The sequence below is a fragment of the Vicugna pacos genome, chromosome 2, assembly GCF_048564905.1.
Source record: "Vicugna pacos chromosome 2, VicPac4, whole genome shotgun sequence".
Classification (NCBI taxonomy): domain Eukaryota; kingdom Metazoa; phylum Chordata; class Mammalia; order Artiodactyla; family Camelidae; genus Vicugna; species Vicugna pacos.
Window position 1 is genome coordinate 77,572,793 of NC_132988.1, and position 27,428 is coordinate 77,600,220.

General features: G+C 35.3%; 1 protein-coding gene across 8 annotated transcripts in view; it reads right to left on the reverse strand.

The window, feature by feature from the left end:
* Positions 1 to 314: 314 nt before the first annotated feature.
* Positions 315 to 27,428, reverse strand: part of LIN54 (lin-54 DREAM MuvB core complex component) — a 67,140-nt gene continuing 40,026 nt past the window's right edge. For 6 of the 8 annotated variants that reach the window (XM_072942673.1, XM_072942662.1, XM_006198201.4 and 3 more), the window contains exons 5-13: positions 21,903 to 22,119; positions 16,973 to 17,046; positions 16,411 to 16,608; positions 15,165 to 15,256; positions 14,279 to 14,350; positions 13,279 to 13,381; positions 12,983 to 13,120; positions 6,199 to 6,401; positions 1,769 to 4,097 (exon numbers count right to left, since the gene is read on the reverse strand). In XM_072942673.1, coding sequence (XP_072798774.1) covers positions 3,896 to 4,097; positions 6,199 to 6,401; positions 12,983 to 13,120; positions 13,279 to 13,381; positions 14,279 to 14,350; positions 15,165 to 15,256; positions 16,411 to 16,608; positions 16,973 to 17,046; positions 21,903 to 22,119 — 1,299 coding nt within the window. In that variant the 3' untranslated portion in view covers positions 1,769 to 3,895. Of the gene's footprint in view, positions 580 to 1,768; positions 4,098 to 6,198; positions 6,402 to 12,982; positions 13,121 to 13,278; positions 13,382 to 14,278; positions 14,351 to 15,164; positions 15,257 to 16,410; positions 16,609 to 16,972; positions 17,047 to 21,902; positions 22,120 to 27,428 lie in introns of those variants that run through there. The other 2 variants (XM_072942660.1, XM_072942656.1) reach the window with 2 other exon arrangements.

Sequence of the window (27,428 nt, forward strand, 5' to 3'; positions counted from 1 at the left end):
AATGACATCTCAATATTGAATGTTCCAATCCATGAACATGATGTGTGTATATATATGTATTTTTTCTTAAGGTTGTCTTTGATTTTCTAATCAGTGTTTTCTGCATTTCACATACAGATCTTGTATGTACTTTTGTTACATTTCATGTTTTATGCTACTATAAATGGTAATTTTAGAATTTTAGTTTCTAAATGTTCATTGCTACTGTGTAGAAATACACTTTTGCATACTTTGTAAAACTCACTTATTAGTCTTAGTACCTTTTTATCTAGCTCCTTTGACTTTCCTATATAGGAAATCACATCATCCACAAATAGATATTGTCATATTTATTCATTTCTCATCTGTGGCCTTTTTAATAAAAAGACCTTATTGTACAGTGCCCTTAAATACAATGTTCAGGAGAAGTGTTGTGTTCCCAATCTTAGGGGAAACATTCATTCTTCACCATTCATATGAGGTTAGCTGTAGGCTCTTTTGGTTGAGGATCCCTTCTATTCCTAGTTCGCTGAAGTTGTTTTTGTTTTTTTTTTTAATCATAAGTGGTGTGTTGAATTTCGTCAAATGATTTTTCCGCACCTTTTTTTAGAAAAAAAATTGAGATAATTTACGTACCACAGTATTTGCCCTTTTAAAGCATACAATCTAGTAGGTATATTCAAAAGGTTATTTTCTGCAGTTTTTGCAGTGATCACATGGTTTTTCTTTTGTATGCCAATACATTGAACTACATTGATTTTTTTTTTTTTTAATGTTGGGCGAACCTTTATTTCTGAGATAAACCCAACCTGGTCATGATGTATTCTTTTTATTTATTGTCAGATTTCATTTACTAATATAATTATAAATTATAGTTATGTTAAAGTCTGTGGCCTTATAAAATAAACGTTACCCTGAAGATACTTAAACTTTCTTACTGCTTTTGAGTAAACTAAAAATGACTTATATGCTCTCATTAAACTAAAAAATTTTTTAATTAAAGCCTTTATATCTTACAATTTATAAAATCATTTGGACCGTAAAAAGCTCACATTTAGTCCATAGATAATGACAAAATGTGCGTTAAAGAAGTCCAAACAAGGAAAAAAAACAGTTCTAAGTCATATTTTAATAGTAAAGGCTTTCTAGCTGACTGGCTTCCCTCTCCTTTGGGTTGCTGCTACAGAATTCCTATATAAAATACTTAAGGGATGCAATATGACCACAGGTAGGGCTGGAGGTTCTGGTTTGAAAGCTGTATTTACATAACACGGATTCATTTCTTAGCTATTTGTGTCATAAAACAATAAAAATAGAAAACTTTTCTAATGGCGTTTTTATTCACATTTTACATAAGACTGAGAAAACGTCCGTTGTCCAGATCAAAGAATGGGGAAGCTAAAGCAGTCTCCCCCAGAGTCACTGCTCCACTTACTTTATTACCTGTAACATGTTTCTGTTTCTCATATAATCCAGAGATAAGACCTATAGGTTGCTTTTAGTTCTTGAGAGAAAAGGAATTTAAAGAAAGGTGTTCACCATAAAAATACCAAACATTAAAAGAAAGAGTAGACTGAGTTTCTGCCTTTAGAAGAAACAGTAGAAAAAAGAGAAGACATATTCTCATTTCAAAGCAATTTATGTTAATAACTGGGCAGAATGATACAGCTTTTTTAGTTGTGTGCTTTCAGAAGTAATGTCAAATTTACTTAAAATCAGGTATTATTTAAAAGTTTCTTGCATATTAAATGGTTAAAAGTAGTGTTACTAAAGAAAAAAATGCAGAATCTTTTTTTACAGAATAGTATAAATGTTTATTTTTTGTATGATTTACTCTGCTGTCCTGTTTTTACAATATAGAAAAGTGTATTCTTTGAATAGCTCTAGTAAATATAAATTTAATCTTTCTACTTTGGGATGTAAATAGAGCTAAAAAATAATAAACCCAACCCTCCCCAAATAGTCTTTTAAAATTGTTGAATTAATGTGGATATTAATCTTGTTCAGCAATTTGATGCAAATGCCTAAATACAAAAAGTTGTTTAGTAAGTACTACACAGGAAGAAAAATGCTTAATACTTTAGATAGCTTCTTGAAAATCAGAAAAACTAGTAGCATTTGATTGATTGCACCTTCAAATTTTTACAAGCAAAACATTCTCAAGCAATGCCATCATACATAACTACAATTGTAATCCAAATTTCACAAACATTTTCTGCACACTGTATATAAATACACATCACAAAGGTGCAATTAGAATTAAACACAGAATATGTACAAAATGAACAAAGTTTAGATTTAGACCAAAAAGGTGTGGTAATTTTTTTGAAAAATAACTTGATTAGATATTATTTTATCCTCTTACACTAATTTACATTTATACAAATTTTAATTAAACATACTAGGTTGAGGTGCTAAGAATGTTTGCACTATCTACATTTAAAGTTACTGCACTATAATTGTATAAATCCAAATTTCAAAAGGAAGATAATGAATAACGGAATCTTCTTTTGGATTACTTAATTTCTATTGCCTATATCTTGCATGTTCATATGAACATATATACACACTTAATACATACAACTATAGATTCCTTGTAGGAAATGTAATAATCATTTACTAATAATTACTGAGGATTAAGGTAACCAACAAAATGCCTGAATTCCAACATGGTTTTTTCTCATCATAAAATCCAGAGTCCTATTATAACAGGCTCTTAAATTCATAAAGCTTTTGAATTCTGAATTACCAAAAATGATTTAGATTATTTTAGTAATTGTATGAAAACACTCATACCTTCAGCTTACCAAACCACTGGCTAAAAATAATGCCATATTAAGCTTCCCTTATAAAAAGAAATCCCACTACAATTTTGAAAGCTTTGTTAGGACCATTTGAGTAAATCAAGTAAGAGATAATATATTGTTTTGAAACCTCTTAGTTCAAAAGCCTATAAAGAGAACTGTTTGTATAGATCAAAAATCCTTCCCTAAATTCATGTGAGCTTCAATATTCTTTATTTATCCATCCAAGCCAAATTTTACACCTGGTAATTATGTGAGGTTCTACTTTATCACTACATAATAAAGATATGTTTACTTCTATTCATATGCGCCTTTCATTTTAATAGTACCCAGCAATCACTTTGACAATTTATTATTTCAAATACATACCACCTCCTCAAAAGAAAATGGAAACATCCCAGAGCATTTCCTAGTCACTCCTTATTATGGAAACAAATTGCCTGTCCTTTGAGAATTATTTACTGTCCCTTAACACTTCACTTGTTTTTTTAAAAAAAAAAATTTTTTTATCTTAAAAGTGTGCCTGAAGATTACTTCCTCTTCCGACAATTCCCAAAGTGGCAACAGGGTATTACTCCAGAATCCGCCCTCTAAAAAGTTGATTTTTCTTAAAAAGATAGTGCATTTGTAAACACAAAATGTCACTTGAATATTTTTTGTAAGAATCTGTTCATGTAGACATTCTATCTGCTGATTTTCTAGATCTAGTACTAAATAATGACTGGGTAATGCCAATGCTTCTTTGGCTTTTTCTACTGGAACAAAGTCATACAACGCCATACACTATAAATTATAGCAATTTATAAATGTTCTTTATCAATAGAATCAGAAGGAAAGAACATCTAGTTCTTAAGAAACCCAAGCAAATTAATAATCTATATAATACAATAAAGAAAAAATTCAATTTAGAAGGGGCATAAGCAGATTTAACTTAAGATTTCAAATGTACTAATTTCCTTATTTAAAATTTCTTCTCTTTCAATATTATAATTTCAGATCTCAGAGGGACTGAATTAACAATACAACAGTTGTTAAACTATCTTCCAGAAAATCAAGTGTCCCTGCACCTTCAATTTTCCGTACATTTCCATTCACCATTCTTTGTGCAAGAGTTAGCAGTTCATGGCACAAGGGTCACTTTTTGCTTTTCCCGCAGAGTTGATGACGCTCATCAAACATCGTCCGAATTCCTCAAGTATCATCCGTTCAGCAGCTGCCTTTGATTTTCCCTTCTTGTCTGCCTGCTCTGCCTGGGCAAGGAGGCAGTTACACGTGGCTTCAGCTACTTCCTTAGTTACAAATGTAAACGGCAATCTGAAATGATTTTTGAGAAAGGAGAGAGATGGTGTGAATAACAACAACAGTGCTGACACTCTTTCACCTGGGGATTTGTCGACATTTTCATGATTCACCAAGCACAGCGAACGTCACAGTTTTTGCAACAAACGCAAGCACATCCTAAAGAGCTTTTAAAAAGTAACATCTGGTTTTATTATTGAGTATATTTTTAAAATACAATATTTCATATAAAATACATATCTTACTATCTAGACAAGGTTATCTGGTTAACTGAAAGATGTAATTCTGCATGTTGACTGGATTTTTCCTCCCAATTCATGAATGTAAACTCTACAAGTATAATTTTTGTTTCATTTACTGTTGTTTCTTCACTGCCTAGAATAGTTCCCAACACACAGAGACACTTCATGAGTATCTGCTGAATGAATGAATAATACTGGGCTTTGAAAGCACCATCTCCTGAACAACACAGAAAATAAAGCACTCTCCCATAGTCCCATATAGTGTTTGTAAAAAAACAAAAAAGCACACCAGACTTGTGCATTATTTCATGGTAACAAAACAAAACAATGGGGTCACCAAATGCTATTCTGTATGTGGAATTTCATTCATAAAGACCTGAACTATTCAGTACTTAACAGAGCAATACATCCTGAGGCTTGCTATAAGTAGCTAAGTCTTAAAGCCTATGAGAGAGAGAATCAGGGTCCCTAATCTAACCACTAACTCCACAACCTGTAAGAGCAGTCACTGATAGAAACTGCAAAACAAAACAAGTGAAATTAAGGTCCACTATGTCAAGACAGGGTAAGGATCTGGGCTGCTACAGTTTTATAGCCATCTTTAAAATACAAAAAGGACTTTAAATTAGAAAATATTATAAAATTAAAATATTACAATAGGTATTAAAATATAATTAAGTAATACAGTATAATAATAGTACATGTTATATTTGGAAACTACAGGAAAGTAAAAAAAAAATTCAAATTTTTGCCACTCAAAAACTTGTTAGCATGCTGGTAGAACTTTTTTTATACATTTTTTTAACTTAGTTTTGACCATAATGTATCATTTTGTGCTCTTTCACACTTCATAATATCAAACATTTTCCCAAGTTGAAAAATTGATTGTAAATATTTTAGTTTAGCAGTACCTTTAATCTCCACAAGGAGATGAGTTCATATTCTGAAGGTTTATTGAAAGCAGGCGACCAGGAAGGACCCCATCATACCCCTCATTAAGATGTCTGCCCGCTTCCACTTCATTCAGTCAAGAACCTTTTGCTGATTATATTCCAGTTGTAAGAGTTCTTTAGAACTAATGTCTGAAATATTTTGTACAAAAGCCTTACTTTTATAAATTTTATAAGTTGTAGCTTATTTCAACTTAGGCATTTTAAATAAAATACCATTTGTAAGGCTCACTCCACTTGATAATTCCTCAAATTAACCTCTAACAAACTAATACAAATCCAAGTCAGGAAACTATGTTGCACTGGCCCTTTGCTTTACGCCTCACAGCCACGTGGTAAGGGTGATTTGAAGAATAAGAAAACCCGAGGTGAGGCTGAGAGGTGAGGTGCTTGTCAAAGTCACAGACTATTACAGAGCACAGGCTGTGTCTGAACTCAGGCTGGCCTGACCGTAAAGCCCCAGCCTCCTGCTCCGGAGCTCGGCAATCCAGGGAAGTACGGAGCTACAACAGCACGGCGTGTAGGAGGTGCTCCAAGAGGGTGGAGCAAGCGCCACAAGGCACAGAAAAGGCAAGAGAAGGCAAGAATGTGCAAAAATATGAATAAGACACAACCTGGTGGTATAAAAATTTTGGTTTTCTTCAGGGTTTGTCAAATTACATAATTATCTCATTTAAGCAGGGAAACAGCCAATTAAATTAAGCACAGTGACCCAAAGCACCGCTGCGCATTTTAGAACTGTACAATACATCTGACAGTGGTTTTTCTCTTACTTTTCAATTCCTTTACAAGTAATTAAAGATAGAAAATGCAAAAGTCAGGTTTGCAACAACCCAAAGTATGAGCTCAATTTTGCCCCAGAAAGGAAACTTTACCAAAAATGAATATATCTTACTATAAAAAGATATTAAAATATTGACTTACTTTCCTCCTCCACTATTCAAAGCTGGTGTTGGCCTAGTAAGCAAGTCTGAAATTTGAGAGGATAACTTAGTCTTTGCTGCCGTTTGCTGCTGTACCCTTACTTCGGCTGCGTCTGCCAAGTGCATCAATGTCTTTCTTTCTGGGCTTTCTTCAAAATTCTTACAGCCAATACATTTGCATATTGAGGAACACATTATTTTTGCCTGAAAGATTTACACAAGCAAAGCTTACAAGTCAAAACCAAAAGACATCAGTATAGTAGACTATAAATCAGTAGATAATAGAATTAGCTAGTCAGCTGACATAAGATAAAATGGAAGCATCTCTTGCTGACAAACACCAAAGGGGCCAGCTATGCATGTGGACAGGTCAGGCATCCTGGGCCGTATACAATGTTTGTCTGAGGCCTCCCACATCAATTTGCCCCTTACACAGATTTTTCTCCTGATATAAATAATGTATTATTTATTTATTTATTTATTTTAACATTTTTTGATTTATAATCATTTTACAATGTTGTGTCAAATTCCAGTGTTCAGCACAATTTTTCAGTCATTCATGGACATATACACACTCATTGTCACATTTTTTTCTCTGTGATTTATCATAACATTTTGTGTATATTTCCCTGTGCTATACAGTGTAATCTTGTTTATCTATTCTACAATTTTGAAATCCCAGTCTATCCCTTCCCACCCTCTACCCCCCTGGTAACCACAAGTCTGTATTCTCTGTCCATGAGTCTTTAGATTCCACATATGAGCGATCTCATATGGTATTTTTCTTTCTCTTTCTGGCTTACTTCACTTAGAATGACATTCTTTAGGAGCATCCATGTTGCTGCAAATGGCATTATGTTGTCAGTTTTTATGGCTGAGTAGTATTCCATTGTATAAATATACCACCTCTTCTTTATCCAGTCACCTGTTGATGGACATTTAGGCTGTTTCCATGTTTTGGCTATTGTAAATAGTGCTGCTATGAACATTGGAGTGCAGGTGTCATCCTGAAGTAGATTTCCTTCTGGGTACAAGCCCAGGAGTGGGATTCCTGGGTCATATGGTAAGTCTATTCCTAGTCTTTTGAGGAATCTCCACACTGTTTTCCATAGTGGCTGCACCAAACTGCATTCCCACCAGCAGTGTAGGAGGGTTCCCCTTTCTCCACAGCCTCTCCAGCATTTGTCATTTTTGGATTTTTGAATGACGGCCATTCTGACTGGTGTGAGGTGATACCTCATTGTAGTTTTGATTTGCATTTCTCTGATAATTAGTGATATTGAACATTTTTTCATGTGCTTTTTGATCATTTGTATGTCTTCCTTGGAGAATTGCTTGTTTAGGTCTTCTGCCCATTTTTGGATTGGGTTGTTTATTTTTTTCTTATTGAGTCGTATGAGCTGCTTATATATTTTGGAGATCAAGCCTTTGTTGGTTTCACTTGCAAAAATTTTCTCCCATTCCGTAGGTTTTCTTCTTGTTTTATTTCTGGTTTCCTTTGCTCTGCAGAAGCTTGTAAGTTTCATTAGGTCCCATTTGTTTATTCTTGCTTTTATTTCTTCTAGGAGAAAATTTTTGAAATGTATGTCAGATAATGTTTTGCCTATGTTTTCCTCTAGGAGGTTTATTGTATCTTGTCTTATGTTAAAGTCTTTAATCCATTTTGAGTTTATTTTTGTATATGGTGTAAGGGAGTGTTCTAGCTTCACTGTTTTCCATGCTGCTGTCCAGTTTTCCCAACACCATTTGCTGAAGAGACTGTCTTTATTCCATTGTATATTCTTGCCTCCTTTGTCAAAGATGAGTTGACCAAAGGTTTGTGGGTTCATTTCTGGGCTGTCTATTCTGTTCCATTGGTCCATATGTCTGTTTTGGTACCAATACCATGCTGTCTTGATGACTGTAGCTCTATAGTATTGTCTGAAGTCTGGGAGAGTTATTCCTCCAGCCTCTTTCTTTCTCTTCAGTAATGCTTTAGCAATTCTAGGTCTTTGATGGTTCCATATAAATTTTATTATGATTTGTTCTAGTTCTGTGAAATATGTCCTGGGTAATTTGATAGGGGTTGCATTAAATCTGTAGATTGCCTTGGGCAGTGTGACCATTTTAACAATATTGATTCTTCCAATCCAAGAGCATGGAATATCTTTCCATTTTTTAAAGTCTTCTTTAATTTCCTTCATCAATGGTTTATAGTTTTTTGTGTATAATTCTTTCACCTCCTTGGTTAGATTTATTCCCAGATATTTTATTACTTTGGGTGCTATTTTAAAGGGGATTGTTTCTTTACTTTCTTTTTCTGTTGATTTATCGTTAGTGTAAAGAAAGGCAACTGATTTTTGAACGTTAATTTTGTAACCTGCTACCTTGCTGAATTCGTCAATCAGCTCTAGTAGCTTTTTTGTGCACCTTTTAGGGTTTTCTATATATAGTAACATGTCATCAGCATATAATGACACTTTTACCTCTTCTTTTCCAATTTGGATCCCTTTTATTTCTCTCTCTTGCCTGATTGCTGTGGCTAGGACTTCCAGGACTATGTTGAATAGGAGTGGTGATAGTGGGCATCCTTGTCTTGTCCCAGATTTTAGTGGGAAGCTTTTGAGTTTTTCACCATTGAGAACTATGCTGGCTGTAGGTTTGTCATATATAGCTTTTATTTTGTTGAGAAATGTTCCCTCTATACCCACTTTGGTGAGAGTTTTTATCATAAATGGGTGTTGAATTTTATCAAATGCTTTTTCTGCATCGATTGAGATGATCATGTGGTTTTTGTCCTTTCTCTTGTTGATGTGATGCATTACATTGATTGAGCTGCGTATGTTGAACCAGCCTTGTGTCCCTGGGATGAACCCCACTTGGTCATGATGTATAATCTTTTTTATGTGTTGTTGGATTCTATTTGCTAAAATTTTGGTGAGGATTTTGGCGTCTATGTTCATCAGTGATATTGGCCTATGATTCTCTTTTTTTGTAGTGTCTTTGCCTGGTTTTGGTATCAGGGTAATGGTGGCTTCATAGAATGAGTTTGGGAGTATTCCCTCCTTTTCAATCGTCTGGAAGAGTTTGAGAAGGACTGGTATGAGTTCTTCTTTGTATGTTTGGTAGAATTCCCCAGTGAAGCCATCTGGTCCTGGACTTTTATTTGTAGGGAGGTTTTTAATTGCTATTTCTATTTCCTTTCTAGTGATCGGATTGTTCAAGTGTTCAGTTTCTTCTTGATTCAGTTTTGGTGGACAGTATGTTTCCAGAAACTTGTCCATCTCCTCTAGGTTATCCAGTTTGGTTCCATATAGTTTTTCATAGTATTCTCGTATGATATTCTGTATTTCTATTTTGTTTGTTGTAATTTCTCCATTTTCCTTTCTTATTTTGCTAATTTGTGCTCTCTCTTTTTTCTTCTTTGTGAGTTTGGCCAGAGGTTTGTCGATTTTATTTACTTTTTCAAAAAACCAGCTTTTGGTTTGGTTGATTTTTTTCTATGGTCTTGTAATCTCGATAATGTATTATTTATTAAAAAATATGAGTGATACATTACAATATTAAAAAATAAAAGTCATTCAGAATCCAGCAACCTCAATCAGCAACCATTAGCATGCTGATAACCTCCTACGTATGCAAACACACACACAATATCACATTAAAGGGATTTCATAGACGTTTTTTTATTACTGATACCTCCTCCTTCCTAAACCTCCTCTCCAGATTCCCCAAACACTTCAGTGTTATATATTAAACCAGTGTGTCCTTTCATGTAAAAATATCTAAGCTATGTGTATATTTAATGAAAAACACAGACATATGTAAATTAACATATATGTACATATATGTTAATTTACAAATATAGAAGTCTCCTTTGTTTTAGTTTGTTTTACATAATCATTTACGTAAATGATACCCACTTTTCTGCATCTCCCTTTTCTCACACTATACTTCATGGAATCTCTCCCTCCAAGGCACCTGGCAGGGGCTGAATTCACTCTATTGAACAGCTGGGTAGTAATCCCTGGTATGGCTGTGCCACATTTTATTTGGGCATTCACTCTCCTATTTTGTTGCCAGATCTTGAGTTCTACAAAGAACGCATAAGAAGATTTTTTATATATATTATGCTTTTATTTCTATGAGCTAGAAGAATTGGGCTCACCGGTCAAAGGGTACATGTATTTTAGTTTTATAGATGCGGCCAGATTGTTTTGTCAAAAGGCTATATAACACCTCACATCTCATCAGCAATGTAAAAATGAAGCCTTTCCCACATGCCCTCTAACAATGTATATTATAACTCTTTTTAATATTTACCAATCTGACGGGGGGGAAGAGGTAAAGTAAGATTTCATTGCTCTTTAATTTACATTTCCCAGACTCCTAGTAAATTTTAATATATTTTGTTGGTTGCATTTTCTTCAGTGAACCCAGATCAATTTAAATAAATTAACAAACCTACTGTCCTTTCTCTCTACAGGATCTAGCAATACAAACATTGTATTATGAACACATCTACCTTGTTCCTTTCTTACAATACACTAATAAACTCCATTTACCAAGGGGAAAAATGGATATACATTTTAGTTAACTGGATTACTATGAGCCAGTCTGGGAACCCAACTGAAGCAATACTTCGTAAGTGTCTAATGGAAAATCCCTAACCTGGGGGAAGGGGAGGATATACCAATAATGGTAATTCGGATTAAGTTTTAAGAATTATAAGAAAGTATATCCTAATAATGTCTAATAGGAACTCAGGAGGAAGAAATTAAAATAACAAGGCATCAATTTAGCTTTGCTAATTCAACTTCCCTTGTGGCAAAAAAAAAAAAAGAAGGGGGGGGAAGGTCACAAGAGAAGGCATGATCAAGATCATTTAAATGTTGTGGACAGTCACTCATTCAATCAACAAGCCTTGAAAGGCATGTGAAAGGAACATGAATGTGTTATCCAGATGCAAACCAACTGGACCACAAGAGACAATTTAATTCAAAAGACCAACAATGAACACAAACTGTCAGACATTACAGCTAATTAACAGTGAGTCAAATAGCCACTGCTAGTCAAAGTCCAGTGTATTTCAAATTTTCCCACGTTTTGGTCTTTTAGAACAACACATTGTTTATTAAATGCTGTTATGTCCTGACTGTAAAGGATTTTATTATAATAGATAGGGCAGCTTTCTCTTTTCTAACATATTTCAACCAGTCCACTGCCTTTTCTACATCTATTAATTCACAGAGTGATCAATCGGTTCAATGAAATCATTAGTTTATGTCTGTCTGAATTTCATATGCTTAGTATATATTGATTTTTCGATGCCATATGCAAGAAAGGGTTTCTTTGCCCTTCTGACCCAGCTTCATATCAGTTTCCATTTTCTCTTTTTTTTTGTGGGCCTGGTTTTACAGCTTACATTTTTACATATTCATGACAATTTTTGTATGACATGGTTTATGAACTGAAGCCACTATTTCATCAGGTGTTCAAACAAAAGAGTCAGTCTTTCCCAAGACTGGATAAAAAACTGACTTGTTGGACTCTGATACATTGTTTAAGAGACTTTCAAAAATAATTTTGATTATATGCAATTTTCACTCCTGTTGACTTTAGGACTAACAAAATGTTACTTTACTATACCTCCTGAAAGGAGTATTTGCCCTCTGAAATTATTCAATACAGACAGAATACAGTACACAAAATCTACTATGCCACGCTGGGTGAGGGCGGGCATGCAGCCGCAGGCACTCGCTCCTGGAGCCGAGCAAACCTGGCCGGGGAGAGTGCCGTCCTCACTGGCATCACTTCACCAAGTGCAAGGCCAGGCCTTCTGCCAAAACTAAAAATACTATTTCCCTCTGAATATGAAAGTTGAAAGAATAAAAATTTAGTAGATGAGAAATAGTAATGACTCAACTCAAAAGACTGTCAGTGAAGAGTTCTGGGTGAGTCAAGAAAACTGTAATAGTCTTCTAGTGTTAATCTTGGGCATGACTAGATTGTTTTATTTAAGCTTTGAAAATGAAAATAATAAACTATACAGTACTTTGTCTGAAACAAGAAGCAGATGATTTACATGGCATCTGTCAAAATAGTTTCAATACATATTTTCCAGAAAAGTAGCCCGACCAATAAATCAAAACAGTCAATTGAGTGGGGTGACGAAATAGTAAAAATGGATGCAATCACCTCACAATGACCAAAACCTCATCCAGCTATTACATATTCCTCCTTAGCTACTTCTATGCTCATAACACAAACTTCTCAACATAACTTAGTTTTCCACAGAGCAATGTTCTTCAACAGGGCACTACTGGCATTTGGGGCAAGAGAAGTCTATACTTTCAGGACTGCAACCTGGAGTGTAGCTATTTTATTATCCACATATATTTCCAAAAAGCTGTGGGGGAAAGAGACTGGGTCGTAATACCCCTAGTGGAGAACCACTACTATAGAGTTTCCAGTCCACTTTGATGTTATTTTATTGAAAATCAATAAACTGGTGCTGTGATTCTCATACTTTCAGGTATAATGACCAAGAAATTATGAGTTGGTAAGTCAGCTCGTGAGACCCTGAGCTCTAATAACAAAACCAAGGTACTGCTCCTCTGAAACCCTGCTTGGGAGGCCAGAAAGTAGGTCCTCCCTCAAATTAGGTCTCTTGGGCTGACTGTGCACATTTTCAAACTGCAATAGCAAAGTCAATTTCCCAATTTCCAAGTCAATTTTTATTGTATGCCCTTTCTGAAGTTATTTTCAAAAGATGGTTAGACTGTTTTCCCCACCCAGCACCTCACCTCGTAGCATTCACAGTAGTTTTTAAGACATCCTGATCGTTTGCAATTACATCCTTTGCTGTGACGTCGATCTGATTCTCCCTCCTTTCCTTTCCCTATCTTAGGCTTAAAAGCTTCTGGGTTTCTGTCAAGGCATGCCTATCAAAACAGATCAAACATCAAGCGATGTTAGTTATAGTAGATTAAACTTAAACTTCGCAAAGGGAATTAATTTTCTGTGTAAAATACTTGCATTCAACACAAACCAGGTAAAATTGAAAATTTTTATCAGTTAAAGTGAAATAAAAAATAATCACCTTTATTGCTTTTTGCCTTTCATTTTCATGTTCCAAGTTATTATAACAATTAGTACAATTGCAGTTGTTGCAAAATTCACCATTTGCGAAGCAATCACAATATCTGGAACATAAAAATCAATGTAAGCCATACTGTTAAACAAAACTAGAAATTATTTTATTTAATAGCATTGTATATGCAGTAAAGCATTTTAGAAATGCACTCAAGAGTCACCAACTTACAGAGTTAACAACATATACTGATTGTCAACCACATGACAAGGTTCAAAAATTTTAGTTTAAAAATTTAGTTCTAGTAGTAACAGCTGTCAGCACAAGAGCTACATGATTCCATGTGCCCCAAAAGTAAGTTATTTCAAAAACATGAAAAAGGAAAAACATGGGCTATATTCTACCTGTGGAACCTGCTCACCTGAACTACTGTCATGTTTCTTTGGATTCTAAACACCCATAAATAAGACCAGTGCTTTCATTTAACTGTTTCACATCAAATCTCTTACTTTAGTACTAACAAGCAAATTAATCAACGATTTAAAAAACTACTCATTTAGGAGACCAAATACAAAGGTCATAAATCAGATCAAACTTACTAGTAAGGACAGAGACCACATCTGTCTCACACTGCTATGCCCCTAACCCCTACTCCAGCGCCTCACCCATGGTAAATACTCTGAATGAATGAAGGAAGGAAGGAAGGAAGGAAGGAAGGAAGGAGTACTTTTACATTGTCATATGTGCTCAAACATTCACTTGTTTTTTTACTTAGACTTATGAAATTGGTCTGTTATGAATTTTTAGTTAAGTCCATTTATTTTTAAAAGCATTTTCAGTGGGGAGGGTAGAGCTTAGTGGTAGAGTGCATACTTAGCATGCACAAGATCCTGGGTTCAATCCCCAGTGCCTCCACCAAAAATAAATAAACCTAATTTACCACCCCCACCAAAAAGAAAGAAGCATTTTCAGTTATATCAAATAAGGAAACAGTAGCAAAAAGACTTACAATTTCAAACACAGCGATTTTGTACAGTTACAGGGCTTTCTGGGCCGACTGGCAGACTCTGATGGGATTATGCTAATATGGACACACACACAAAAGACATATATTTTAATCAATTAAAGATAACTATTTAAAATTAGAAAAGTCTCCAATCTGTAAATTCCTCCTAAAATAAAGCTTTAACAAATGTATCCATCTCTAATAAAAGTTTGCTATGTTGTTTCATTTACATTAAGTTCAAAAGCAAGCTGTAAGACGAAAAAAAAGGTAGAGAGCCAAGATAAGGATTAAAAAAAAGAAAAGGAAGTTATCAACAGCTTCTAAAGAACACTCCACAAAAAATACTCTTCCTTCTGAGAGAACTAAAGTTGAAATCTCTTAAAGACTTTAGGAGTCAATTATAAAAGGTAGTAAGTAGAAAAGGGTGTGTGAGGTTGGAATTTGGAAGGGGAGAGGTAAGGTAGCCTGGTTCCAACTAATTAACTAAGAACTGCTTCTCAAACAATACTGCAAAGGCAGCAATTAACAGATTAAAAAACAAACAAACAAACAAAAAAGCAAAGATCTAACAATAATTTAAAAAATAGAATCATTTAAAAAACATATTCAGGATGAGAGAGAAGGAGAAGAGAGACAGAGAGAAAGTAATAAAATACATGTGGCATAACTGATGAATCCAAGTAAAAGATAATTTGGGAGTTCTCTGACTATTCCTGCAACTTCTGTTCAAAGTATTTCAAAATAAAAAGAACCACAGAGGCATGCCCACATATCTTTGAAGGGAAAAAAAGTCAAATACTCACATATACATATATTTTGAAATGCATATATTTGATGCTTTATTTAATCTGATCCAACATCTTAATTTACATATATTCAAACTACTCACCCATTGAATGGAAGCCTTGCCTGGGTCTGGATACCAGGTGTTCCAGTAAAGTTTGAGTTGCTTGCTATAGACACATATGAAGACTGCTGTAGCTACAAATAAAAAAAGCTATTTTAGATCATATTTACAAAAATGGATACTTTTAGATATAGTGATCAGTAAGAAGCACACATTCACCTACTAAAATAGGAAAAACAGAATGAAGAATTTCATAAAAATATACCAACTCATGGAACTCTTCTAAAGACCCAAACTAATACCAGAGGTGAAAACAATGTAAACATTTTGAAGTACTACATGGTACAAATACAAGAAATTCTTTCACAAAGGAGTAAGTATGTCAGCATTAGGAAATTCTAGATGAATGCCCCAAAAGTACTGTAATAACGTGTACCAGCTAGAAAAATGCAATGTGTCTACTTGCAAATAAAACAGGTACTATACTGATCATTCATCACGAGTTATAGAGAATGAGAAGTTACATATGTACTAAGTTTTTATTTATACTGATTTCTAAACATAAGAAAAGAGATGCTAATGATAAAAATACTGAACATTAATTTTTTTAATCTGTAGGCACATAACATACTACAAAATACATTTCATTAAAGTACACAGAAAGGTTCCTGTTCCTCTCTCTCTCTTACAATCTGGGTAGGTCAACTCAGTAGCTTAGAACATGGTGCTAATTTGCTTGGTTCTTACATGAAAAAGAAAACTTCTGTCTGCCTCCTAGAAAGCAGCATTCCTACGCCAAGCCAGCCAACTCTAGGTAATATATGGCTCTGATTCCAAAGATGGCCAGATGTCATCTGAAGATGACCAGATCTGGACAGATCACTAAAGATATGTCACCTGGAAACGCATCTCACAATCTATTTTCCAAGAACAAGTCAAAGGCATCATATTCACATGTGAGGAAGAGCATGGTCCTTTCTAAACTGATTTGGGATTCTGCTCATTTTAACTCAATCTATTTTCTCTTATGTCTGCATGATCTTGCCGTCTCACCAAACTGCTCTCAGCTCCAAATTGTCTGACTTGTAAACCTGACCTGTGCTGTTTATTTCTAAACGCTAAAAATGTAAAAATACCCTTAGAAGTTTTCATTAACATTTCAAGGATTTGGAAAGAGCCATTCCAACACTAAGTTAGATTTTTTGAGTAGTTTTAGAATGCGATAGTCTAGACATCTTAGACCCAATTAGCCTTTATGAAATGCAGTGACTTAATTTTTTGCCCATACCTGAGTCACGTACTGAGCTGGAAGCACTGCATAGCCTACATTCCCTGTGCCTGGAGCCGGTGCCAGCACAGTGCCTGGTGGCAGGTTGGTGAGGTTTGGCTGGATCTGTGGCAGTGGCGTGGCCGGCATGATGAGCCGTTGCTGTGGCTGGCTGCTGGTAACTATTTGTGAAGTTGGATTGATTGGTTTGGGAACAACCTAAAAAGAAAGGAATGATTATACCAATGATTATAAAAGTAAATTTTACAGCTTCTCAATTCGGTATGAATCTCTTAAACTTAGGGAATTAAGAGTTACAAACTATTATATATAAAATAAGCTACAAGGGTATATTGCACAAAATGGGGAATAGAGCCCATACTTTATAATTGTAAATGGAGTATAACCTTTAAAAATGATGAATCACTTATTGTACACTGGTAATATGTATATTGTACATCAACTATATTTCAATATAAAAAAACAAACAAACAAATAAACGTCTTAACCTTAAATCTTAACTTTCAATTTTGAAAGTAAATTGTCTGGGAGAGGCCAAGAGACGAAGTGATGTGATACTCACCTGTTTGACAGTCTGTGCTGAGACAAGTGGAACTGACATCCGCACGGGGGTGGTATTAACAACCACTGGCTTTGCTTTGTAAAAAAGGGGGGAGGAGAAGAACAGAAAATTATTTACAGAAAATAGGATTTAAAACATTTAAGATACTTAGTTGCCTCATGATATTCTCATGAAAGAGCTTAAAGAATTCCACTGGTTTCCTATCTGGAAAAATCTTTAATCAAGGTAGTTACCTTCAAAATTCTTTAACCCATCTAGCAGGGAACATGTAACTAAGGTAGCTACAGTCTATCTACTTTACGTGGGAATGTCTGTCATTTAGGACATTCTACTGAAAATAATTCAATCTGCATGCAGACGCTTTATATAATTCACTACTAAATAGAGTCAGATGAAATGATGCATAAATAAAATACTGCCATTCAGGGGACTGGGTAACAATGGTATTCCATACTATTTCTAATTCTGTGTTTATAGTCAAGCCAGAGAAAATAACATTCTTGTATAATTCATTATTTACAAAGTACCTACTAAAAGGCAGCACACAGGAAGGTTAAGAACACGGTCTCGTAAGTCCTAAGACACTGGGGATTCAAATCCCAATTCTGCTGCTTTGTAACTACTCAAACTCTCTGTGCCTGTATCCCCATCTGCAACATGGGGAGAGCACCTCCCTTACAGGGTAACAGAATTAAATATGTTAACTCGTGAAAATTTATTAGAACAGTACTCAACTCAAAATAGTGAGTGCTCAATAAAATGTTAGCTGGCATTATTGTTATTGTTATTACTACTATATAAATGGCACTGTGGACAGTGTTTCAGGGAAACTAAAGCAAGACACCTGCTCAAAGAGATTACATTCAAGTAGAGCAGATCAGACAAGTACCCAAATAAACAAATAAAGTAAATACTGTTAAAATAAAAAAAAAAAAGAGAAAATGCTGTGGGAGTCCAAAGCGAACAGAACATAGATCTGATTGGCAGGGCATGGGAATACGGAAAGATGCATGGACAACAGTGTCTGAGATGGCTCCTGACCAATGGCCAGGCTGCTGAATGGGGATGCAAACTGGAAGAGGGCTTTCCATGCAGAGGCAGAGCATGAGACATGGAGCCTGATGCTGGGAAGCAGCAAGGTCCTTCATAAAATGTTGGTGAACAGATGGGTTTGGCTGGAACCTAGGGTTTAAGTAGGCAAGAAAAGGCAAAAAGGCAGATGGTGGCCGTTTTGGTGAAGACCTTGAATCCTACTTAGACATCTATAACTTTAGTCTGTATTTTTAATTCAGTAGGTAATGACAAGTTTCTGAGCATTGTGAAGTACAGAAACAATCTGGCACAGAAAGAAATTGCATGTGACAGAAGGTGTGTAAAACAGAACAGAGGTGCAAGAAACAAGGAAAGTTAGTACAAAAAAATGCAGGTCTAATCTGGGGTGACGGCACTGGGAATGGAAAGGAGAGAACAGCTGCAGGAAACGTGGTGGAGGTGAAAGGAACATGAGTTATCAACTAACTGGATGTCAGGAATTGTAGGTGCAAGGGAAGAAAAAAGTAAATCATCAAGGAGCTTTCAAGCGAATGGGAAAAATGATGGCTATTAGAACTAAGAATTCAAAGATGAGCTGATTTAAAGAGAAGATGAAATCTGACCTGGAGAAATGCTATGATGAAATTCAGGAGAGAGGTTGGCACTAGACCTGTGTGTTTGGATCAAAAACAGTACAATTTTTAATGCTGCTCATTTCCACAGTCTAAGGGAAGGATTTAAGAAGATAAAAAAGATATCCCTGCAGGTTTTATTTATGCAAAAGGCCTAGAGCCTGCTATGAAAGAGAGAGGTTGAGATAACAGAATTTAAACTGAAACAAACAAACTGCTCTGAACAATAAAAGAAAAAGAACAGACTTCCTTAGATAGAATGGCTGTTAACAATGTTAACAGATTTTTTTACTTTTAGTGGGGATGGGAGGGTAGGAGGGTTGATGGCTGAAGACAAAAAGTTAAAAGCCCTGAAAGACCATTAGAGACAGCACTCTCGACTGAAAGGATGCAGGTCCCTGCAGCAAGGTGATAAACTGGGCAGAATGGGGGAAGGTAGGAGACCTCTGGAAAGAGTGTATTGGGGTGGTGACTGCGTATCTCTGAATAAACTAAAAACTGCCAAACTGTATTGTATTTAACAAGGGTGAATTTTATGGTAGATGTGAACAGTATCTCAATAAAGTTGTTCCACAAAAAGAGTGTTATGACCATGAATTATAGGAGCAGTGAGATCTAATACCCAATTTGAAACTGTTACCTGTTCTGATTGTAATAACCACTATAAACTGGTCTCAGGAAAATGATAAGGAATTAAAAAGCAAATTAAAAGGAATTAAAAGTCTGAATTCATGCTTAGGACACTGAAGATGGGACTCCCTACACCATTTTTCCTTGGAGAGGAGATGCTGGGCACTGGTCCAAGAGCACACAAGCAGCGATTCTGACGTAAGTGCACAGGGAGAGAAACATAGGAACTTCCTGGTGGTCTGTGAAATGAGGAGGAAGACGCATGTAGCCTGCCCTTAGTCACATCCCATGGGAGTCACATCCGCGTGATTCTCATTTGGATAAGGAAAGGGGAAGTGTCCCCACTTGTGCGCACACGCACACATGCACACCCACACACAGAACTAGAAAACTTGGGAACTCTAAGTTTACATTAGCTTGGCATCTGCATGCTGAGTTTTAACTGAAAATTGGGGAATGAGGAAAACAGAAAATGAAGTGGTCAGAAAAAAGAACATTAGAAGATACATATGGGAAAGGGTCGTATTGATGCTGTATAACTAAGTCAACAGTCTAGATTTCTCCTCAACTTTCAGCATGACCCACAATACCACTACTGCAGCTTACATAGAAGCTGGCATAATCTTTAATTTTTCAGCCTTTAAAAGGAATTCTGAACAAGCTTTTACAAACAGCTTCCTTCCAAACTTTAGAAACCATACCTACAAGTGCTTGAGGGTTCTTAATTTCTTAAATTGATTTCCTCCCTCACCAAGATTGTAGATTATATTCTACAGAGGTTAACAAACAATTTTCCGGGTCCATCAGCAACTAACACGGTGGAGCCTTTGAGTATTGGTGTTCGTATGGCTTTGGTGGGAAAAGTGAGAGATGAGCCCAGTTCATTTTGGCATTTAAGTAAACCCCTTATAGGGAACTGAGCCCTTAGAAAGACATATTAATACATTTGATGAACTTGAGCAACTATTTAGTGTCTCTCTAATGAAATTGTAAATTTAACTCATTATTCCTATGAAATATACCCAGATCTTTTATGGGATAGGAGAGAAAGACAAAAAGAGAAAAATATGGGTGAATCTAGGGGAAACGACATGGGTGGTAGGTGCATGTGAGTAGGTGTGATGAGGGAATATACAGACAGTGGTGAAGGAGCCAGGGAGACAGAGAGGTCATGTGAAGGCCAGCAAAAAGGAAACAGCAGGGAAGCAGAGCGAGGGTGAGGAATTGCTAGAAGGCAGAGACAACAGAGAGGCAGAAAGAGGCAGCAAGGCAGACAGAAGGCTGGAAAAGAAGGCACCAGGAAATGTACTGGAATTATGAAACGTCCAACCCATTCTTTCACTCTTCCTGGGTGAATCTTCAGCTTCCTTCTCTACTCATACCACAGGCATATTACCGATAATGAGTAAATTAGTGTTAACATCACACTGGGAACAGACACTCAGCATACTGTGTGCACACAAACACACAAACATAAAATACAACCATCTGTACTTAATGACTCTTTTATTTCATTATGGTATCTAAGTAAATTGGACTTGAGGCACTTACTTCCCTGCTAAGTAATGAGAGGATATAAACAACTCCCTTAGTCAGCAATATGCAAGTTTCATTTTTCCTCTCTTTATGAACACTACAATAAAAGATTTTCTTTCAAAATCAGTTTAAAGAGGGATTAGAAAATATGATTACTTGATATGTCTAATTTTAGTACAATATATACTAAAATACTGTTTCCCTCATGCATTTTCCATTTTCACCCAGCGGTAATTAAAAAAAGTAGGTTTCTTCTTTCACCTTCCCTTAGATGAACTAGCTATCAGCAAAAGCTCCAACCCTCCTGATCCTTTAATAAAAATGAAGGAGTAAACAAATGGCCTTTAAACTCATCTATTTACATCCAGTAACTCAGTCATTCGCCATGTCATTTTGACACTGATGGAATATGCAGCAGTATTCCAAGGGAAAACGTTAGGCCCTAAATATAAACAGTCCTGATCCTTTCACAACATTCAGTTTTTCAGCAAGTAGATAAATATGGAGAAAGGTTATGTGTGTGAGTCTGTACATGGATATCAGGTGGTTGGAAGGCTTAAACGCAGACAGGAAGCAGGAAGAACTACAAACAGGAATATCCTCCAGAAAAACTACAACTGAGCAAATAACAGAATGTTTTAATTGCTTATTATTAGCAATTACAGATTCAAAATAAGTAAAGGATGAAAGTGATATAAAGTTTATATTTATCATTTATACTTTGCCTACTGGTCATTTCAACTGACCCAACTGGCCCAGCTTCATAGTTTAGAAAATAAGATAAATAATTTGATTCCATTTAAACCTACCTCACTGGTATAAAAGGTAGGTTTTTAAACCAGCAATAAAATGGCTACCCACACACTGAGGAATAATTATGATGATGTGGTATTAAAGCACACTGTGTATCAGCTTCTAGCAGAATGAAATACTACATTACACACAACTGGGATTCTATTATACTGCCTTCTGCAACAGCTGCTGATTCAAACTCTCAGCTGAAATACCATACTCAATCAAGATTTCAGCAAGAAAAGGACGAATTTCTTTCATAATGTTTAAGCATTAATTATCGTTTTTAAAAAAAGATGGTTACTAACCTTGCTGAAGAGGCTGAGTGTTTGTACTGGGATTCTGACTAACTGGCTGGGTTGAGCTACTGGCTGTTGTGGCAGTAACAAGTCGGACATAATGAAACTTGCTTCCAGGCACTTGAATCTGCTGGACATTGGGAGCAGTTGCCAGAGGAATAATTGTCTTAAACTGTGATGTGCTCACGCCTCCAACAGTGATGGTCTGCACAGCTGATTTCACTGCCTATTAAACAATACAACACGGCTATCATTAATCTGCGATTTTACTTTCCTACTCCTTTTTACTCATGACAATTGCTCAAGTAAAAAAGTATGTTACTGTATTTCATCAAGAGCTGTGGAAAGGAATAAACCTGTTCAAAGAGAAATGAATAGTAATGAATACAAGAGTGAAACCAAAATTATTGAGTACTACCTTCCATCTCTAGTGGTTAATTTCCTTGACAGTCCAGGTCAGATGACGTGCTCTGGGGAAACTATTACTTAAATTACAAGAACTTACACAATTTTGTTAATATCAGGGAAAATTTATATAAAAAAGGTTATTTTAAAACTTTCAGAATCAAACCTCACATTCAACATAGGAAAAAAAAAGTACACAGTACTTGGTTTTATTGCTACCCACCAAATTACCTATGACAAATTTCATTTTCACATATCTTAAAGAAAACTCAAAAAGAAAGAAACCCAAAAGACAAGCCCATCTTATACTCTCATTAGGTCTGGTCAATTCTGAAAGGCTTATAATACTCTAAAGACACAAATGTACCTACTAACCTATGGGTAGAAGGCCAAATTCAGTCCCAAAATTACCACAATTTTGGTTGTCTAGGGAAACTAATTTTGGATGATTCAGTCTGAGTCAGTATAATCATTTTAATAATTTTTAATCCTTTCCTTCAGTCCGACGAAAAGCAATACAACTTCCCAAAAAGCTAAATGAAACATCAAAGGCGGAACAGAACAAAAGTCTTTTAAGATGTCTCCAACTGATGTTTAACCATTGTACAACAGACTGTCATACAAAGCAAAGGTCCAGACAAGATTTTCTAACTAGCTCTATGGTATTACGTTATAAAGAATTACATCCCCACCTATTCTTCAAAAAGCCCTCATGCTAAGACAGGTGACACGATAGAGGAAATCTATTCATTATATGGATAATAACTTATGAAGGAATAATTCTGATGAATTTGAACATTTTTCATAAAAGCACAGGGAGAAAAAGGAAAAATGTCATTTAGTTTCTACAGATAACAGTCAAAGTAGATTACTTCAGTAGAAATAATTCACCTATTATCACTAGGCAGAGGCACTACATAGGAGATTTAAAAAAAAAGGTAAGAGGTAAAAGCCATCATAGTCAGTGAACTAAATGAAAACATAAAGCTTAAGAAAAGGGATAAAATGTATACATGTGGAAGCTACTGAAAAATCAAGCAACCTATGAGACAGATTACATACAATGGTGCAAGAGACACTGTCCTTGGTATAGCAGCTCAAATTGGAAAAGGAACACTATTCTAAAAAAACAGGGTGCCTCGGCTATAAGTTAAATTTACTGAGCACTTAATACATCTAGAGGACAGCGCTTTTGAAAGCTCTAAGTAAGATTATCGGACTTAAATAATGAGTTAGGTAGAGTATGGCACACGTACAGGGGCCGGTTTAATTAAGTTTGCATAGTATACCTTTTTTCCATCTCTTTGCTTTCAACTTTTCTATATCCTAAACTTCAAGCTCCAACTCTTAGAGCTGTATATAACTGGGTCTTTTAAAACAAAATCAGATCTGACTACTTTTTTTTTAAATCAGTATATGTCCATTTGCATCTAACATAGTTAACTATTTGGATTTAAATCTACCATTGTACTGTTTCCTATTTGAACCACCTGTCCTCTTCTGTTACTTTTTCTCTCCCTTCTTGCCTTCTTCAGGGTTAAATGTTTATTTAATTTCCTCCTTGTAGCAGCTTATTTATACATCATTACTGTTCTTAGTATCCCTAGAGATTACAATGTACAATACAGAAATTAAATTCATACTTTATACATCACTCACACAATGAAAACCATGGAACACTAACACCATTTATTCTTGCCCCATCATTATGCTATTGTAAAGTATTCTAATTCTACATATAATTTAAACTCAATTAAACATTCACTTAGATATACCCACAAATTTACTCTTTCTGTCCTTCCTATACCCTTTCTGTGCTTCCATTTGGGATCATTTTCCTTCTGCCTGAAGAACTCACTTTAGGATTTCCTTATGTGCAGGTCTGCTGATGAGAAGTTCTCTACACCTTGTTTCTCAAAGTATGTCTAATCTTTTCTTTATCTGTATCTATTTTGCTGATAAATACATCAACTGAATTCTTAACCTCAGTTTTAAGTTTTCTGTTTGAAAATATTCATCTGATTCCTTTTTATAGTTTCTAATTCTCTGCTGAAATTCTTCATCTTGTTAAATAAATTTCTGAATATATTAATCTTAGTTATTTGAAAAGTAAATCTGGTAACTCCATTACCTGTATCTCTTGGCTTTGAATAATTTGGTCTGGGTACCTGGTATGTGTGATGATTTCTAAGTGCTTGTTAATGACAGACACTATTTATGAAAAATTAAGGAGATAATTAATTAGAGGAGGCTCTGAATGATTTTATATTCTCCTAGGAAGAATTCACTTTGGCTTTTGGCACACAGTTAAGAGTAAAGGCAGACTATTCTAAACCAGTCACAAATTGAGCTGATTTGAAGCTGAGCTTCAATCTTTGAGAGGCCTTGTCTACTTTTGATTCACTCTTCTGACAACGAGGACTCCAATGTTTACCAGGCTTCCTTCTCCTGCTTGGGGCCTGGACCCAGTTTTGTCCATGAGATCTATAAGACTGACAGATCTGCTCAGCTCAACTTTTGGGGGGGCCACTTTTGGCTCATCTTCTCAATCTCTCAGCCACAACTTATAAATCAGTAAACGTCCTAAGGGGAAGCGTCACACCGAACACCAGGTGACTCCTCTAGGCTTCCCTTCAAGATGGTAGTCTATGATGTCCTGGCTCCCTTAGTAGATCTGCAATGCCTTCAAACAGATTTTTGAAATACATTTTATTCTTCTTTTTAGTAACTCTTGGTGGGACGGTTGGTCTTCAACAAGCTAATTCTGTATAGACAAAAAACAGAAAATCCAGACTGTTGGAGTTTTAATCTAGGCTCCAACATTTCCTAGTTGAATGACCCTGAGTGCACCTAACTAAACTTCTCTGTACGTAAGTGTCCTTATCTGAAAATGTAAATGTGGCACCTATCACATAAGATTGCTATGGGGATTAAATGAGTTAAATCATATAAAGTGCAAATAATAACTTATTACATATTACAATGTTCAATAAATGTGAGCTGCTATTCATGTCATTATCATTATGCAAACTACAGATGGAGAAACCGAAGCTCAGAGACATTTAGTAACTTACCCACGTTCACACAGCTAAAAAGCAGCAGAGCCAGGATTTGAACCAGAGCCAACTCCAAAGCCCAAGCTCTAATGCCTCCTACTGTAGACACTTAATGAATAGCTATTAAATGACTGAATAAAAGTAAATAGCATTCAGTCCTCAAAAACTCTGTTAAGAACTAAAGTTGTACATCTGCCTCTAAGAAACACGAAAGTATTTTTTATTAGTTAGTATACTGAACAGAAGTATAAATAACATTTTTTAAACTTTTATATTTTAAGAGTTTTAGATTTCATAAGAAATTATAAAACTAATACAAAGTTCCCACGTACACTGCCCCCAATAGAAAAAAATCTCACATAACCATAGAACAGTATCAAAACCAGGAAACTGACATTTAGTATAATACTATTAACTAAGCTACAGAACAGAACAGACCTTATTCAGATTTCACCAGGTTCTATAGGGATGTTTTTCGAATGTACACTGAAGCTTGTATAGATTCATGTAACTATATCACCATGAAGATATAAAATTGTTCTACTACCACAGAGAAACTTTCCTGCATTCCCCTTTATAGTCATAACCCTAATTCTTGGCAACCACTGATTTTAAATTGCATTTTTTTAACACCTAAAATACTATGTAACATATAAAAGTTACCAAGTTTGTAAAAGACAAAAGCATCTAAATACTACACTTAACTGCTTTGAGAATTCACCAGTTGGTCCCTTCCTTGAAGTAAGAGTGGCCTGAGAAACTCCATGTGAATGCCTCTCTGAATGTACCACATGACCAGAAAAATAGTTCATGGATATGCAATAAAAAGCTTTAGTTATCACTATTTCCTGATTAACACCCTTGACAGCTGGCTTAAAAAGCAAATATCTTAATTTAAATTCAAAATGTCTACGTTTAATACATATTAATGGTTGTCCTGAAAAACATGAGCTTGAAAGACTTTTTTATTTGTACTAGTTCCTAAGTCATTTCTATTTACAGATTAGTATCATAATGATATATTTAGGATAAATTTCTTTGATCATTATTTTCTAATTAGCAAATGCCAAAAGTCCGGGCTTAAATGAAGATTCACCTAAAAGAAAAGGAAGAATAAACCACTTTTCTGTTCTGCAAATGAGAATTCTTACTTTATTTGGTGAAGTTGGAGATAGACAGATGGCTTAATCAACATCCAAAACTCTGAATTTGTGGGATTCCATATTAATGTGTTTGCTTTTTGCAGGGTTTAGGGGTTCACTTTAAAATTTGGTTCTGTTTGCAAACACAGCTTAGAAATCATTGTCTGGACATATGGGCTTTGGTTCCAGTTTGTCTCAGTCCTGTATGTGCTCTGGCAAGCAACCTGATGCTTCTTTACACCTTTGTTTCTCTATTTGTACAGGAGAGAACATTACCACCAAGTGAAATCTATACACTGCTTTGGGGCACCTGTACAAATTGTGCTGTTTTGAACAGATATTAAGATGATACTTGTTTAATATACTACAAAATCAGAATAGTACCATCCTTAATGCTGGCTGGGCAGCATTTACTAATACGCATTTGTTTCATTAAACATAAGCTCTTCAAGACTAGTTATTACGTGAACCAATCTGCCTTTGTCACATTAAATTATGAAATCTTGAGGTAAACAAAGTTAGACAAAGGTCTTTGCTATGGGAATTCTTAGGGCCTTTAAATGCTAATAAGCATTACAAATCTCCCAGATGGATATTTAACAATAACATTTGGGAAGGAAATGATTCTTTTTTTTTTTTTAATTTGTATGTAACATATTGGTGCCAAGAGAAAGACAGACAGAATCATGTAAAGACACCTTCCAGGAAACAGTTTTTCAAAGTTGTGATAAAGAACAGTAGGACAGATATAAAGAATCCTAAGTATCTGCACCATAATATATGACTTAGGACTCAGTTTTAAATCTAGGTAACTGATTTTTGCATAATTTGCATAATTTTATAAGAGGATCTTTTTTGAATTCAAATATAATTGACATATAACCTTACACTGATTTTAGGTGTACAACTTAATGATTTGATACATGTATACA